Source organism: Carcharhinus amblyrhynchos, chromosome 10 (assembly GCF_965287045.1).
Source record: "Carcharhinus amblyrhynchos chromosome 10, sCarAmb.v2.hapA, whole genome shotgun sequence".
Classification (NCBI taxonomy): Eukaryota; Metazoa; Chordata; class Chondrichthyes; order Carcharhiniformes; family Carcharhinidae; genus Carcharhinus; species Carcharhinus amblyrhynchos.
The window spans coordinates 48,682,638-48,700,305 of NC_137333.1; the positions used below are offsets into that span (position 1 = coordinate 48,682,638).

The 17,668-nt window shown below is 40.3% G+C and overlaps 1 protein-coding gene across 8 annotated transcripts in view; it reads right to left on the minus strand.

Annotated features, from left to right (window-relative positions):
• Positions 1-17,668, minus strand: part of LOC145348921 (protocadherin Fat 3-like) — a 567,559-nt gene that overhangs the window by 78,736 nt on the left and 471,155 nt on the right. For all 8 annotated transcript variants that reach the window (XM_080197003.1, XM_080197010.1, XM_080197006.1 and 5 more), the window contains 3 exons: positions 8,977-9,173; positions 8,712-8,865; positions 7,599-7,832 (listed from right to left, as the gene is read on the minus strand). In XM_080197003.1, the coding sequence (XP_080053129.1) occupies positions 7,599-7,832; positions 8,712-8,865; positions 8,977-9,173 (585 nt within the window). The remainder of the gene's footprint in view (positions 1-7,598; positions 7,833-8,711; positions 8,866-8,976; positions 9,174-17,668) is intronic.

A 17,668-nucleotide genomic window follows, 5' to 3' on the forward strand; every position in this document is an offset into this window, starting at 1 on the left:
GTGTGGAGCTCTTTCGTTACTGTTATTTAATTCAGATCAGGGCACTGGGTGCCCTGATCTGTCAGGAGTGGATGTGCCCACTCTGCCAGCATGGCATCATGGGACCCACCTCTACCATTTTTTTCAAGTGTTTAAAGATATGGTGGGAAAAGGCAGGCTGCCCTTCACTTTCCCTGTTGGAGACAACACTTCGATGAGAAATCAAGAAAATCTGCAGTTCAATAATGACATTAATAGTCCTGTTTCTCATGGATAATTCAGTGAGTAAATTAAATCAAATATTTCCTTTCACAGTTAAATTCATGCCAAATTTTGAAGTGGTACATTTTATTGTTAATAATAATGAAAACCATTACTCCACATTATATATAAAACTGTTGTAGATATGTAGTTGTAGTATAAATAACAGATTAAAACCTGTTTGGAAAATAAAGCTCACAAAAGCTTCAGAATTTAAGGTACTTCGTTCAGAGTGACAGATGGAAAAGTAAGCAATGATATTGGAAACAGCTGCTTAAAGATCATGCCCTCGATATTAACAACCCTCAAAGGTCAGGACTGGAGTTAAACCCTAAAAAACTGGGAATGCATCTCTAACTCACTGAGTGCTTACCTGTTGTTGCTTTTATGGTAGCAAGCAGAGAGTATTTTCTTGTGGAAAGGCAGAGAACTTCATTCACATATTTACACAAGGCACCCACTGTGCAATTGGGAATCAGAGCTAAACTTAACCAATGCTGGTTGAGCTCCCAAGCCTCAGGAAATCCAGCAGCACAAAGGAGGCAGGAACTGCTGAATTCAGCAGATTATTTTAATAACACTCCTTGTGGATCAGGAGGATCAAGAAAGCTCCCCTGCGACCCTAAAGGAAAATTTTATTCATGCCTTTACCAATCACAGCTTCTGTCTGATCCCTATTGTGATCAACAATATCTGAGATAAATACACTCCTCAATTCTGGCCTCTTGTGCATTCCCTATCATAATTTCCCTATATTTGGTGACTGTGCCTTAAGTTGCCTAAGATCCAAGCTCTGGAATTCCCTCCCCACATCTCACCATTTTTATTACCTTACTTTCCTCCTTTAAGACAATTTCAAAACCTCGTTAATCAATCTTAGAATCATAGAAAAACTACAGCACAAACAGGCCCTTCGGCCCACTAGTTGCACCGAACATATCCCTACCTACTAGGCTTACCTATAACCCTCAATCCTATTAAGTCCATGTAGTCATCCAGAAGTCTCTATTGAAGGATGAAGACCCTATAGAATTTGCCTCCACCACCACTGACAGCAGCCGATTCCACTCACCTACCACCCTCTGAGTGAAAAACGTATCCCTGACATCTCCTCTGTACCTACACCCCAGCACCTTTAACCTGTGTCCTCTTGTGGCAGCCATTTCATCCCTGGGAAATAACCTCTGAGTCCACCTGATCAATACCTCTCGTCATCTTGTACACCTCTATCAGGTCCCCTCTCATCCTTCGTTTCTCTAAGGAGAAGAGATCGAGCCCTCTCAACCTAACCTCACAAGGCATGCCACTCAATCCAGGCAGCATCCTTGTAAATCTCCTCTGCACCCTTTCAATGGCTTCCACATCCTTCCTGTAATGAGGTGACCAGAACTGAGCGCAGTACTCCAAGTGGAGTCTGACCAGGGTCTTATACAGCTGCAGCATTATCTCCCGGCTCCTAAACGCAATTCCTTGATTGATGAAGGCAGTAAATCATACACCTTCTTAACCACATCCTCTACCTGCGAAGCCAATTTGAGAGTCCTATGAACCTGGACCCCAAGAGCCTTCTGATCTTCCACACTGCTAAGAGTCTTACCTTTAATATTATATTCTTTCATCCCATTTGACCTGCCAAAATGTACCACTACACATTTATCCTATATGGGCTGAAGTCCATCTGCCACTTCTCCGCCCAGTCTTGCATCCTATCTATGTCACGCTGCAACTTCTGACATTCCTCCAAACTATTCACAACACCACCAACCTTCGTGTCATTGGCAAACTTATCAACCCACCCCTCCACTTCCTCATCCAGGTCACTTACAAAAATCACAAACAGCAAGGGTCCCAGAACAGATCCCTGGGACACTCCACTGTTGACTGACCTCCATGCAGAAAAAGACCTATCTACAATCACTCTCTGCCTTCTGTGTGCAAGCCAGTTCTGGATCCACAAAGCAACGTCCCCTTGGATCCCATGCCCCCTCACTTTCTCAATAAGCCTTGTATGGGGGACCTTATCGAACGCCTTGCTGAAGTTCATTTAAACCACATCTACTGCTCTTCCTTCATCAATGTGTTTAGTCACATTTTCAAAAAACTCAACCAGGCTCATAAGACACAATCTGCCTTTAACAAAGCCGTGCTGACTAATCTTGATCATACGATACTTCTCTAAATGTTCATAAATCCTGTCTCTCAGGATCTTTTCCATCAACTTACCAACCACTGAGGTTAGGCTCACCGGTCGATAATTTCCTGGGCTACCTCTATTCCCTTTCTTGAATATAGGAACCACATCCGCAAACCTCCAATTCTCCAGAACCTCTCCCGTCTCCATCAATGATGCAAAGATCATCACCAGAGGCTTTGCAATCTCTTCCCTCGCCTCCCATAGTAACCTGGGGTACATCCCATCCAGTCCCAGCGATTTATCTATCTTGATGCTATTCAAAAGCTCCAACACATCCTCTTTCTTAATGTCCAAACACTCAAGCTTTTCAGGCCACCGCAAACCTGCACTACAACCACCAAGATCCTTTTCCACTGTGAATACCGAAGTAAAGTATTCATTGAGTACCTCTGCTATTTCTACCGGTTCTATACAAACTTTCCCACCATCACATTTATAGGTCCTATTCCTTCACATCTCATCCTTTTACTCTTCACATACTTGTAGAATGCCTTAGGGTTTTCCTTAATCTTACCTGCCAAGGCCTTCTCATGACCCCTTCTGGCTCTCCTAATTTCCATCTTAAGTTCCTTCCCACGAGTCATATGCTCCTCTAGATCCCTAACGTCTCCTAGCTCCCTGAACCTTCTGTACGCTTTTCTTTTCTTTTTGACTAGAATCGTTACAACTTTCGTGCACTACGGTTCCTGTAACCTACCATAACCTCCCTGTCTCATCAGAGCATTGTCATGCAGAGCTTCAGACAAACGTTCCTTGAAAATCAGCCATCTTACTTTAGTACATTTCCCTGAGGATACTTCCTTCCAATTTACGTCTCTAATTTCCTGCCTGATGTCTTCATAATTCCCCTTACTCCAGATAAGCACGTTCCTAGCTCGCCCGTTCCTATCTCTCTCCAATGCTAGCGTAACGGAGATAGAGTTATGATCATTATCCGCAAAATGCTCTCCCACCGAGAGATCTGACACCTGTCCAGGTTCATTACCCAATACCAGATCGAGTACAGCCTCTCCTCTTGTAGGCTTATCCACATACTGTGTCAGAAAACTCTCCTGAACACACCTAACAAACTCCTCCCCATCCAAACCCCTTACCCTAGGGGTATTCCAATCGATATTTGGGAAATTAAAATCTCCCATCACGACAACTCTGTTATTTTTGCATCTCTCCAGGATCTGTTTGCCTATCTGCTCCTCAACATCCCTGTTACTATTGGGCGGCCTATAGAAAATACCCAGTAAAGTCATTGACTCCTTCCTGTTCCTAACTTCCACACACAGAGACTCCGTAGACAATCCCTCCACGGCGTCCACCTTTTCTACAGCCATGACACTATCCCTGATCAACAGTGCCACTCCCCCACCTCTTTTGCCTCCCTCCCTGTCCCCCCTGAAACATCTGAAACCCGGCACTTGAAGTATCCAGTCCTGTCCCTGAGTCATCCAAGTCTCTTAATGGCCACCACATCACATTTCCAAGCAGCGATCCACACTCTAAGTTCATCCACTTTGTTCACCACGCTCCTAGCATTAAAGTAGACACATCTTAAACCTTCGGTCTGAGTGCTCCCCTTCTGCGTCACCTGTCTATCCTCCCTTGTGTTATTTGTGTAATCTTGTGTTATTTGATCTAATATCTTCTTCAGTGAGTGTCATTTTTTATTTTGTAATACTCCAGTCAAGCACCTTGGAAGATTATATTACGTTAAATAGTCATACAGTTTCATAGCACAAAAAGAGGCCCTTTGGCCCATTGAGCCCCAGCCATCAAGCACGTGTCTATTCTAATCCCATTTTCCGGTAAATGGTTTAAAGCCTTGCATGCTGTGGTGTTTCAAGTGCTCATCTAAATGCTTCTTAAATTGCACTATATAAATTGTTGTTGGTTCCACTGTTACATAATTAAGAGTTAAAATTGTGACTCAGATTTCAATCTAGTTTTTTTTCTTTGTTTTTATTCCAACTCAATCCAATCAAGTCCAATTCAGAGTCTCAACAAGTTGAGACATTCTCCATCCAGGAGGGCTCTCACCTCCTGTCTTGGGCTTGAACTACATGATCTAAGCTGATTGCAGTAGGTATAGCTCCTCCTTGAAGGCTTGATCTCATTTGCATCTTAGCCAGAAAGCCGAGATGCCACTTTTAAAAATTGTTTCAAATGAAGCTGAAATGTAACCTAATGACTTCAGCCAAGCACAGCATATCAATACTACACTTGATCTTAGTCAAAAGGCTGAGAATGTGTAGTTCAGATTGTGATGTGAGCCAAAAATGACACAAGTGTATCATTAATTTCAAATCTTTGATAGACTTATTCAAATAAATATGACATATTAAAGGCTGGCTGGTTTACAAATTACGAAGTATAAATGCTTGTGCCTCAGTGATATATAAAGAAAAAGTTCTCATGGTGTCACAGCGTGAAAATAACCTACTGAACGTAAACCATAATTATATTATAAACACATCTGAGATGTTAGTGTAAAAAACTGTATGTACGCTAAGGGAAACATCTTGCATTATTTTCTCTTAGAAAATATTTGTTGAAGAATACCCTAACTTTTACTTTTCAGTTTGCCTGAATTTCAAAAACTTTGGCCTGGAGTGGAACTTGACAATTGCATATGTATTGCTTCTCTGGAGCACCTACACTTACATGTCGTATATATGAAACATAACACTTGCAATAAAATAAATATGGAAAATGCCCAAAATGGAGAACAGCCCAGCCAGCTGCTGTCAAGGAAAAGTTATGTTATGATGTTTTAGTTGCAAGCTATTCTTCAGGATGGTTCTACTGACAGTTACACGCCCAAAATGACCCAATCTATCTTTACAGATGCTGAATTATTTCTGGGTATTTCAAGCATTTTGCTTTATTTCAGATTTCCAGTTATCTTTTTGCTTTATTTATAGTTCTCTTAGTGGCCATGTGATCAGCTAAAGACATTTGTAATTTACTTACAACTAGAGTAAAGGTAATAAATCTTTAATAGTGGTACTTCAGACAGCTATATTCCAAGGTAAAAATAGAGCAGATCAATTTAAGAAGAAAAACAACCTTTAACATCGCATGAAAAAATAAATTGCAAAAGGGAGGACTTTGTTTTGAGATCAAGCATTGTCAAGTATGCCAACTATACTTCAGAACAATGGAAAATTATGGATTCTGCCCTCAAATCACACAAAGTCATACATAAACTCATCAAATCAAAACACGGGAATAATTTCCCTGATGTTTCTCATGTTCTGCCAGCATAGTTTTAGAACAGGTCCAGCAGTAACCCTACTTGTGTAATAAGCAAGTTTTCTGCCTCAGCTACAACACACGAACAGGAGAAGGTCCAAGGAAATTCAGCCCCATAGCATTATATTGGTGATTAAAAAATTGATTTTTTTCAATTTCTGTTCAGGGCACTTTGTAACTAAAAGTTAAAGTTTATTTATTAGTGTCACAAGTAGGCTTACATTAACACTTCAGTGAAGATACTGTGAAAATACCCCAGTTGTCATACTTCAGTGCCTGTTCAGGTATACTGAGGGAGAATTTAGCATGGCCATGTTCTTTCACAGTAAGAAGTTTCACAATAACAGGTTAAAGTCCAACAGGTTTATTTGGTAGCAAAATCCATTTTGCTACCAAACAAACCTGTTGGATTTTCACCTGGCGTTGTGAGACTTTTTACAGTGTTTACCCCAGTCCAACACCGGATCTCAACATCATGTTCTTTCAGACAGCTGAAGGAAACCGGAGCACCCAGATGAAACCCATGCAGACACGGGGAGAATATGCAGACTTTGCACAGTGACCCAAATTGAACTTGGGTCCCTGGCACCATGAGGCAGCACTGTGCCCCTTAAAGATTCTACTGCAAACTGAAAGCTCATTTCACTGGGCAATAAGTGGCAACTACCTAATGTGTTAACAACTGTTCATTCAACCCCACACTTCTATACCGATCGCCACATATAATCTCCAGATAAATGCCAAATGTTGAATTGTCTGCCTCTTACCTGAATAATGTTTCACTCAAAGTTAGAATAAATAATTCATTATCCATTGTATAACCAGTGCTCTAAGCTACAAATTCAATGCTTAAATTGCACTCCATTATTACCTAATCAGAGGAGCTGCTGATTGAATTGTGCAGTTGATGCATCAAATGTCAGTAAATAATATTGTGACTTAAATCAGGTTGAAAATTAATCAATGATAACTGATGCAGGGCTATTTGACTTAATTTTTCATCCTGCCAGAAAGACTGAGTTATAAAACTTGCAAGCAAAGATGTTGCCTGCAGGGGGAGTTAAAGTGTGCAGGAGTATTATCCCTACATTGTCCATGTGTCTTCATTTATCTATCAGTTGCTGTGCATAATGTTTATGTATCAGTTGCTTGTTTTAAATTTGATTCTCTTTGTGTAATATAGCTAGTGACACATCAGCATAAATCACATATCAATTAGAGATACCAATATCATTAGAACAACAAATATTTGCATTAGTAGCACCTTTAAAATGGAAAAACATCTGGAAGAATTTCACACAGGTGATAGAAAAACCCAAACACTGACTCTATTCTGTAGGAAATACTAAAATAGGTAACCAAAAGCTTGGTCTAAATGTTACCTTTTTAGGAAGGCATGAGACGGAAAGATTTATGGAGTTAATTTCATAGCATCTGCCCTATGCCAGTAAAGTCACAGCACCACTTTGAGATGCGAAAACAAGATCGAGATACAAAAGATGTTGGTGCCAAAGTAACAGTTTGGATTTAAATCACTGAATGACGTTACATAAATGGCAAAGAGTGGAGGAATTGAAACAAACAACTTTTCTAAATTTGAGGTATTAGGGAATGGAAGCCAATGTAAGTTAGCAAGGTCAGGGGAATTTGATGCATGTGGAATTTGACGTGGTATAGAGTTTGGACAGCAGAATTTTAAATGAGCCAAAGTTTATGCAAAGTGGAGGATGGGATGCCATCTACTAGGAAACATTGGAATAGTCATGATTGGAGATGACTAGGATTTGGGCAAATCACATGTTATTGAAGTTGCAATCACCTTAGAAATAAATAGAATGAGTCAGTTTGTCTAATTGCTTATTTTGCTGTACCATATACCACTCTATAGTAAGTGTTTAAAAAGCTTTTACTGGCTTACCTATATCAAGGTCTATTGCTTCAACCTTTGCCAGCAAAACCTTTACTGCTGTGCTTTCAGATACAGACTGAATATAATGATTTGAAGAAAATACAGGGGGATTGTCATTCACATCTTCCAATAATAGAACTATTCCTGACTGGCAGAAACGTCCACCTCCATCTGACGCCCTGGCGATCAAATTATATACTTGGGTTTCTTCACGGTCTAACGCTGATAATGTTTTCAATTCACCTGCAAGATAATCACAACAAATAGGTAGTTGACAAAAGTATTGACTCATACTTGTCTGGTAAATAACTTAGCAAACAAAAGCTGATGAAGCAATAGAAACAGGAACCATTTGTGGTGGTGTTGAAATTAAGAACAGAATCATTCCAAAGAAGAGAAAGCAATTCTAATTTTGATGAAAGCAAAATAAAAACTCACATACGGAGCATGATGTCATCAGCTGTGAATGTACACACAATTTGATCAAGAGAACCAGCAAAACGTATAGTCATCTTCAAAATCAGTTCAGCAGCTGGTTTTCCACGCTTCATGATCTAACTGTAATGTACATTGACCTACTTAAATGGACATGTGGGACATGCTTATGTATAGCGATTGTACAGATTTTTTATTCAGATTCCTACCCTCTTCTGCAAATACTATTTCTCTAACTTTTAATGCACCACAATTTGCCCTCTGGTTTCCAGTTTTATTTGTGAAAGTCCTGATGTTAATTTCGGTCTGTACATCTATGAATATTGGGCTAGGCTTTGTGCAACGTTGTGTATCCAACAGCTGACTGGTTGTAAAATGTGAACGGTTGACAACACTGATAATTCTGTAAATTAATATACACTCCACTGCCTTAGCAAGAACATATTCTGATGCAAAACTAAACCATACAACTTCAGGTTTGATATCAGGCCTGGTGTGAATTCGCAGATTACAAAAAGCTTTCCTGCTCATATACCTCAGCGATTGAGGAGTTCCCATATATATTGCTTGAGTTGAATTTTAACATGGCAGACCTGAGTCAAGTTACAATGAAGCTCACCTTTTTTATTTTTTACACCGATTTATAGCCTGAAACAATATTCATATTGAGGTTCCAGAGGCACTTACCATTTTCTGGTTCCAGGAAAAATTTATCTGAGCCAGTTCCATGCAAAGAATATCGTATTTCTGCATTAGACCCAATGTCAGCATCATGAGCACCAACCCTTAGAATGACTTTATTTGGTGCAATGTCTTCCACGATTGTCTCTGTGTAAGTGACCTGCAGGTATTTAGCAGCAACAGCGTCTCAGATGTAGCTCATACAATAAGTTAAACAATTTAGACATTCAAACTCTAGATAAGGATTACTCACGATTCAGATGAGAGTTACCTGATCACAGATAGGGCTGTTATCATTCGCATCCAGCACTCGAACTTCTACTGCTGCTTTTGACACAAAAAGTCCATCAGTGGCTGTGATATTCAGTAGATAAATATCTTGTTCCTCACGATCTAATGGTCTCTTTACATAAACCTTCCACTCATTTTGTACCAGCCCAAGGGCAAACTTTCCTTTAGGATTTCCTCCTAAACACATGTTTAGAAAAACAAAACTGTCAAATGCATGTTAAAAAGAAATATTATCTGAAAAATCTCACTAATCCAGTCAAATAAGGTTTAGTTTATCAATGAAAATTCAATGTTAAGTAATTACATGTGATGAAAGAGTCATGGTATTGATTCATATTTTCACCAGTGATATACAAAGGTTAATTCAGTAATACCCAGATCAGATACAAACCCATCAAGTGCCAAGTTAAATTTCCTTTACACAATAATAGGCTAGAATTAATGCTGCCCTGCAGACAGGTTTAAAGCTGGAGCAGAAGGGGGGGTTTGTTAAATCCAGTGCAACAGCAATGGGGTGGTGTTGTGCAGTTTGCCTGGCATTGGACAATTAGTGCCTACTGAAGGGCCTTAATGCATTGCTACCAAGATTTAACAGACAACTGGTGAGGCCCATGCTAAGCGCCAGGTCCAGCATGTTTCCCCGCGTGGGTTGAATCATAGAATCCCTACAATACAGGAGAAGGCAATTTGGCCCATCGAGCCTGCACCAATAACAATCCCACACAGGCGCTATCCCAGTAACCCCATGTATTTACTCTGCTAATCTCCCTGATATTAAGTGGCAATTTACCATAGCCAATCAACCTAACCTGCACATCTTTGGAGTGTGGGAGAAAACCAGAACACCCAGAGAAAACCCATGCAGACATGGGGAAAACATGGAAACTCCACACAGACCCAAGGATGGAATTGAACCTGGGTCCTTGGCACTGTGAGGCAGCAGTGCTCATCACTGTGGCACCATGCCGTCTCTCTACTTAACAGACTCCCTGCATCCCACAGAGAGCCCACTCTCCAAGGCTGCCCTACCACCATGGTCTCTCAAAGCCAGCCCCTTTGCCCTTTTCACTGGAACCTGCCAGCTTGGCACTCAGTGACAACCCCAACCATAACTAAATAATCCAGCACTGCCCCAAGTACTTGACAGTTCCTGACCTGTTGAGAGAAGTGACTTACTGATGTAGACGGATGCAAGTCCTGCCTTAGGCCCAAGCTGTGGAGCAGTCAGCGTTCCTCTCATCCTCTCAGCAGGGTCCCCCCTCGCCCCCCCGCACCCAACCTCAACCCACCCCGACTTTTTAGTTGGAGGATGCAGACAATCAGTACCTTGTATAATTCATTCCACTATGCCTGAAAAAACATATTCTAATGTAACAAAGGGAAAATAGCAGCAAACCCAGAGGATGGAACGTTCCTATCAAGGGCTCAGTGAATGGCAGGGGTGGATGGGATAGAGTGGGGGAGAGTGGGCTGCAGCTGCATTAGAAATCTGGCCTGCTGCTCCCAGAATGAGTGCGGAAGCTGTTGGATGCAGAGGCAGTCTGTGCAGAAGATCTGCCTCAGCACCGTGTGAAAGATTGGAACAGAAACATTCCTCCAACCCTCACACTCTCTTATCCCCCACACACACTGTATGCTCCAACATACCAAACCTTATCTGCCTCATGTCTCATCCACACCCCCCCCCATGGCCCCTAATACCTTCCATGCCAACTTATGCTCCATACTAAACCACATACTAAACTAGTTCCTATGCCATGCAATGCCCCTCAACTCACACCCTAAAACCTCATATCTCCTATTCCTACGCATGATTCCCACTCATTCTAATGGCTCTTTACAACCCCAATGCTAACTTTACAGCTTACTCATTTCAATCCATAACACCCAACCATTCCCCTTTGCCTTTATCCCCTCCACGCCAACTCATCTAGTATCCACCATGAGCAAATCTCAGGAGCCATAATGATATACAATAAAGTTACATGTCAATCGATTATGTCGCTGTTTAAAAAGATTAATTAATTTTTAAAAAGTTTCAGATATTGAAATTCCTTTAACTAATCTCCTATGAAAGTAAACACTTCTATCCATTACCACTTTCAGTCGAGAGTTCTCATTTAACAGGTACCCCACTGTGATGATGTTGGATAGTAAAATCAGTTATGCAGCACAAATCCTATCATGATATTGCTCAGACTTATGTCAACAGGACAAAATAGACAGCACTGATCTTTTAAAGTTCCACACATTTATTTTCTTTCATTTAAAGCCTGACAGAGATAAATCCTTTGACCACTTAGACTGTTCCAATGAACTCTGACAGTTCTTTGGCAGTTTTGACAGTTCTTTGACATTTTACTAGTTCTTTGACAACTTTGACAGTTCCATAGTTATTTGGCAGACCCAATGAGTTTATTTATGGACATTTTGCATGAATTCCCGTCTACTTTTTAAACTATCCCAAAGGATAACTGACCTTTCCCAAAGGGGTACCTTACCTCACTCAAAGGGGCCCTTGATCATATCCAAAAGTTTAATGTACCTCTCCAAAAAGGTACTCTGGCTATCCAAACAATCCACAAGGTTCAAGACCTGCTCCTATCAGATCTAATTTTCAGATTTTGGGTTTCACACATCTGTCTCACCAAAATCACACTAGTGGAGGCAGTTTTGATATATATGGGGAGCTGCCTCCATGAACCAATTTAGAATACAGTTCTGTTCTATTCCCAAACACCTGTGGAGATGACAAAGGCATTTTGCCTTTTGGGGCTGTACTTCCGGATTTGGGTGTCTGCCAGCATTTTCACACAGACGGAGAGCCCCTTCATCTGTGAGAAAATTCAGGTCTTGGTGCACAATAGCTCCAAACTGTAACATAAATATGCAGCAGCTATATTAATGGTAGTTATACATAACAGCATTATTCTAATGCATACCGTATACAGTAAAATAACGGCTCAGATTTTCACTCCCAGGTTGGGTGCATAGAGACTGCAGGAATTCCAGCTCTGCAAACCTGACCTTTAGAAATTGGGATTTTCATTCCAGATGAACGATTAGATCGGGAGTTGCTTAGGCTGCTTGGTGTGAAGGTAGATGGACTGAAGTGCTGTCTTTGTGCCCCAGTACTTTGCTTAATTTATTTGAAAAAAGGTTAAAACAAAAAATAGCCCTCCAGTCTTTACCCCTCAATTCCCTACACACTTCCCATTTCACATCCATGTCAACCCATGTCACCTTATTCTCCCCAACCACCCTCATCATCCCAGTAATACCTATGACAGCCATGCCACTCTACCCACACCTCATATCCTCCCTATGCTGAGCCATGCCCCACTGCCCAGCCCCATAGCCCTGATATTCCCTGGGGGCAATTTTCTAGCTGCGTTGCGCCTAGTGCTGATCATGGCACAGGGTCGGTGAATCGCAAGGGGAGAGGTCTAGTGCATTTAATACCAGCAAAAATGCCCTTTAGGATTTTCCCAGCCTCTGCGCCCAGACATAATCTGATTAGCATGTTTAGCACTGCTGCCTCAAGGTGTCAGGGACTTGGTTTCAATTCCAACCTTGGGTGATTGTCTATGTGGAGTTTGCATGTTCTTCCTCTGTCTGTGTGGGCTTCCTCCAGGTTCACTGGTTTCCTCCCACAGTCCAGAGATTTGCAGGTTAGTGGATTGGCCATGTTAAACTACTCCTTCATGTTCCAGGATGTGTAGGTTAGGAGGGATTAGCTGGGTGAATACGTGGCGCTAAAGGAATAGGGCCCGGGTAGGATGCTCTGTCAGAAAGCTGGTGGAGACTGGATGAACCGAATTGCCTCATTCTGCATGTAAGGATTCTTTGAAATAATTAAATATGCTTTGTCTGTTTCAAGCCAGATTCTGCCTGCTCAAGGGATCCCTTGACTCCTGGAGCCTGGCATGAGTCACTACTAGTCTCCGAAAATAGAGACCAGACAAGATGGCCACTGATGGCCATTTGGAGGGGGAGGGGGGCTGGTGGTGCTGAGAGAGACCACAGACCTACATTCAATTCTGGCCTTGGGTTACTGTCCGTGTGGAGTTTGTACATTCTGCCCATGTCTGTATGGGTTTCCTCCTACACGCCAAAGATGTGCGGGTTAGCATGATTGGCCATGCTAAATTGCCACTTAGAGTCATGGAGACTAGCAGGGTAAATATGTGGGGTTACAGGGATAGGGCCTGGGTGGGATTGTTGTCGCTTCAGGCTCAATGGGCTGAATGGCCTCTTTCTACTAACTTGGGCTCGCTGCCATACTTTAACAGCATCTTCAATGTCACCACTATTCTCTGGATAGTTCCTGGACTCTGTGGGGCTTCAGGATCTTGTAGTCAGTGGACCACAAATGTACAAGACAAGTGATTGGAGAGCTATTTGATTGGCAATTATATTCTGCAACGTCAGTCAGAATGAGAGGGTACTCAGGTTTGTGACTCTTCCCACAGGCACAGGGCATCATCGACTGAATAGTAAAGTTTAAAGTTTATTTATCAGTGTCCCAAATAGATTTATATCAACACTGCAATGAAATTAATGTGAAAATCTCCTAGTCGCCACATCCAGCACCTGTTTGAGTACACGGAGGGAGAATTTAGTATTGGCAATGCACCTAACCAGCACACTTTTGGACTGTGGGGGAAACTCGGTGCACCTGGTGGAAACAGACACAGGTAAAGCACGCAAAGTCCACACAGACAGTGACCCAAGCTAGGAATTGAACCCGGGTCTCTGGAGCTGAGAGGCAGCAGCACTAACCACCAGTTGATGTACCTGTTGATCACTCAGTAGTGTTCAGCAACCACAAGAGCTTCCATTGCATCAATCTGTAGCTGGTGTTTAACAATAAAATATCTTTGTGTAGGTGGATATAAGCTGCCTTGATGGTCACAGCCAGCTGCAGATGGAGTCTGATTTCAGCATGGTTTTTTTTAACTTCAAGCAAAAGATTGTGAAAAACCACAATACACCGAACAAAACTTGCACTTAAAAGTTTTGCAATATTTTGTGCTGGGCAAACTGATAATGGGAAATCGTATCGAGAAAACCAGTAGCATTGAGTTGAAACTCCAGGCCATGCTTTCTCGCAAAAAAATCTGCTTTTTATTGATGGAACAAGTGCTTATTTGTACTTACCAGATTAGATTTAATTTTACCTTGAAGTGAAATCAATTGGTGGTTAGACACTTATTATCTACATAATAACATACTGTCAGATGATTTCAAATGCAACTCATTTCCAACCACCACTGTGCAGACAATGAAGAGAAGGCAGGAATTATTTCACTGATTATACACCAGAGCCTGAATACCAATCTGCTTATTTTGTTCATACATAATGTGGTTTTAGTGACTAGCTCAATCTGAGTTGCCCTGAGGATACAGTGGTGGGCCTTCTTCCTGAATCACTGCAGTTATTATTTGGAGTGATCTGCAGTGCAGTAGCACAGCCATCATTCTATTATACCCCATATTTACACTCTCAAAACTAATTCAAACCCAGATTGTTGTGACTTTGGAATAAAAGCTTATGGAATAACAACTAAGTCACAGCCTGCTTCAGTGAGTCCATGTGACGATGCTGTGAAGATTTGCTTGATCTCTTATCCCCACTTACATGCAACCCCATAGTGTATTTTTGGTTTGTGGCAGAATCAGAGTCTGAAATCTCTTTACAAATGGAAAAGCTGAACAAGGACATATTGTAGTTAGCTTTCCAAATCAAAAGGCAATCTCCTTGGACACTTAAGTTGAGCTTAGAAAGCCATGTGACAACAAGGCAGTGAAGATAGTGTTGGGCATGCTGAGCAATTCTTTTTAGTTTTGCTGTTAGCTCACAAGCTAATAAATATTAATTATTCACACAGTGGCATGTGGGACTACTTCCAATTTAGGGATATACAATAGAACTACTTATGGTGTAATCATTCAGGGGAATGACTACATTATATTTTTAATTTAGAAAAGTGGAATTGGAAAAATTAGAAGCATGATATACATTAGACAAAGCAAAAATAATAATAGGAGACAGAGTTAAGATACAGGGAAAACAGAGTAAGCAAAACAACATTAAAGAATTTTAAATGTTAATTTTGGTTCAAACAGGTTAAAATTTCAACAGTAAGCCTACTCTTAATAACTCTAATAATATTATTACATCATTGTAATATTTGCTATGACTTCTAGCATTGTGGTGCTAAAATATAATTTGCTGTCAACAGTTTACAATGAACATATAGCATAAATAAAAAGTATAAAGAAATAAATAAAGTGTAAAGAAAAACGATCAATAACCACATATGCTTAGTCATGAGCACAAAGCCACAATTAAAACCTGGAACTGTGATAGGTTGCCACTTATTTAGTGATCGTGTGAATCATCATCATTGGTAGCCAGTACAGAATTGATTCACTTCACAGCAGTAAACAACACTTTTTTAAAAAAACATTAGTTTTGAACCTAAGTAATAGAGGAATCCTAAACTATTTGAAAAATTTTACTTAGTTTTACATTGACTTTGTCACTGAAACATATGTGGCTTCAAGGAAACAATATAAAATAGGTATTATTATCAAGGAACCAATATGGCAGCAAACATCATACCACTAAATGAAGTATCTTCCAGTTTGGTTAATGGACAGGTAATAACACCTAATGCAAAACATGTAAATATACTATTTGTACCAACAATCAAACAATTAAAAAAGCTATGATTTTATCATAGCACATGGTTAATGTATCTGACTAGATCGTTCTTACATAATAAAGCTGATATGCTCCAAACTTAAAAATGCTTTTTCCACTGAAATATTACATATTGCCACTGTATGTTTCATTCATTCGAGGGTAGCAACAGCAGATGGTAATCTCCCAGCTTTTTCCGCTGTCAGATTTTAACAACCTCATCAATGTTCTCTCCAGGGAAGGAGCTGTGTTTATTTCTGGAGGAATCATAAGTCAAATTCTCTACAGGACAACTCAGTCTTACACATAATTGTAGTTGACTGATCAGCATTTCTACTTTGAGTGGGGTAATTCTGTTTTTCTCAATATGCACATCCCGTACCCATATAGTGGATTTCCTAATAAATGACTTTTCTAGTAAACTGAAAAATTAATAAATCTGCAAGCTCTGCATAAAGTCCGTGCTCCTTATCATCATAAAAATTATCAGACACACTATTAGTCCTACATAAATTAAAGCTACAATTTAAAAAATGCTTCAGATACATTTGCACAGATGTTTTTACTTAGTACAGTATTTAAAATTGTACGGTATTTTTCAATTTATGTTAGCAGCCAGCTATGATTGAATTAAGCCATTCTCCCCATCATAGAATAATGCGACCAAAAGATGCTCATTCAGCCTTTCATGTGTGTTAACTTTTTAAAAGGGTTATCTAATTAGTCCCATTCTCATGCTTTTCTCCCCATACTGAAGGATTTTTTCCTTTTTCAAGTATTTATCCAATTCCATTTCGAAAGTTATAATTCAATCTGTTCCCACAATATTTTCAGTCAATGCACTCCAGATCATAACAACAGAGGCATAACTTTTCTCCACAACGTCACCTCTGATTATTTTGTCAATTACTAAGTCTGCATAATTTAGTTTCTGCCCTTCCTGTGACTGGAAACAGTTCAAATTATTCGATCAAAACTCTTCAATTCTCACCTTAACGTTCTCTGCTATAAGGAGAACAACGGCAGTTTGTTTTGTCTTTTCAAACGACTTAAGTATTTAATCTCTGATACTAGAAAATACATCAGCATAGAGAGAGTTATTGAGAATGATATGATTGGTGGAGCATACACGGACTTCCAAGTGGTACTTGAAAAAGTGCCACATGACAGCAAAGTTAGAGCTCATGGAATCAAGGTGCAGTAGCAGCATGAATAATAAATTGGTGTCTGACAAGAAACAGAGAATAGTGGTAAACTGGAGGAAGTGTATAGCAGGGTTCCCCACTGGTCGATGTCAGTACTTCTGACTTTTATGCTGTATATTAATGAACCAGTGTTTGGTGCATTGGGCACAATTCCAGCATTTGCAAATGACACACAACTTGGAAGTATAATGAACTGTGAGAAGGATAGTGATAAATTTCAAAAGTACATTGACAGGCTAATGGAATGGGCTGACAAATGGCCGATGAAATTCAATGTAGTCAAGTGCAAATTAATTCTGGTAGGAAGAATGAGCAAAGGTGATACAAAATAAGGGTACAATGCTAAAAGGGTATACAGGAGCAGAGGAAGCTAGGGTATATGTATACACTTGATTGCAAGTGACAGGGCAGATTAAGAAGTTAGTTAATAAAACATACAGCTTCCTGGGGCTTTATAAATAGGGGCATAGAATACTCTATACAAAAGAAAAACCTTGATGAAACACTAAACAAACTTCAGCTGGTGTACTGTGTCCATCACACTTCTGGAAGGCTGCAAAGGTATTAGAGAATAGAATTTCAAGAATGGTTCCAGGAATGAGGAACTTTGATTGGATAACAGAAACTCGGAATGTTCTCCTTAGAGATGAGAAGAGTGAGAGGGAATTTGGGTGTTCAAAAATCATGAGAAGTCTGGTCAGAGTATATAGCTAGAAAGTGTTTCAATTGATGGAAGGAAAAAAGAACCAGTGGACACC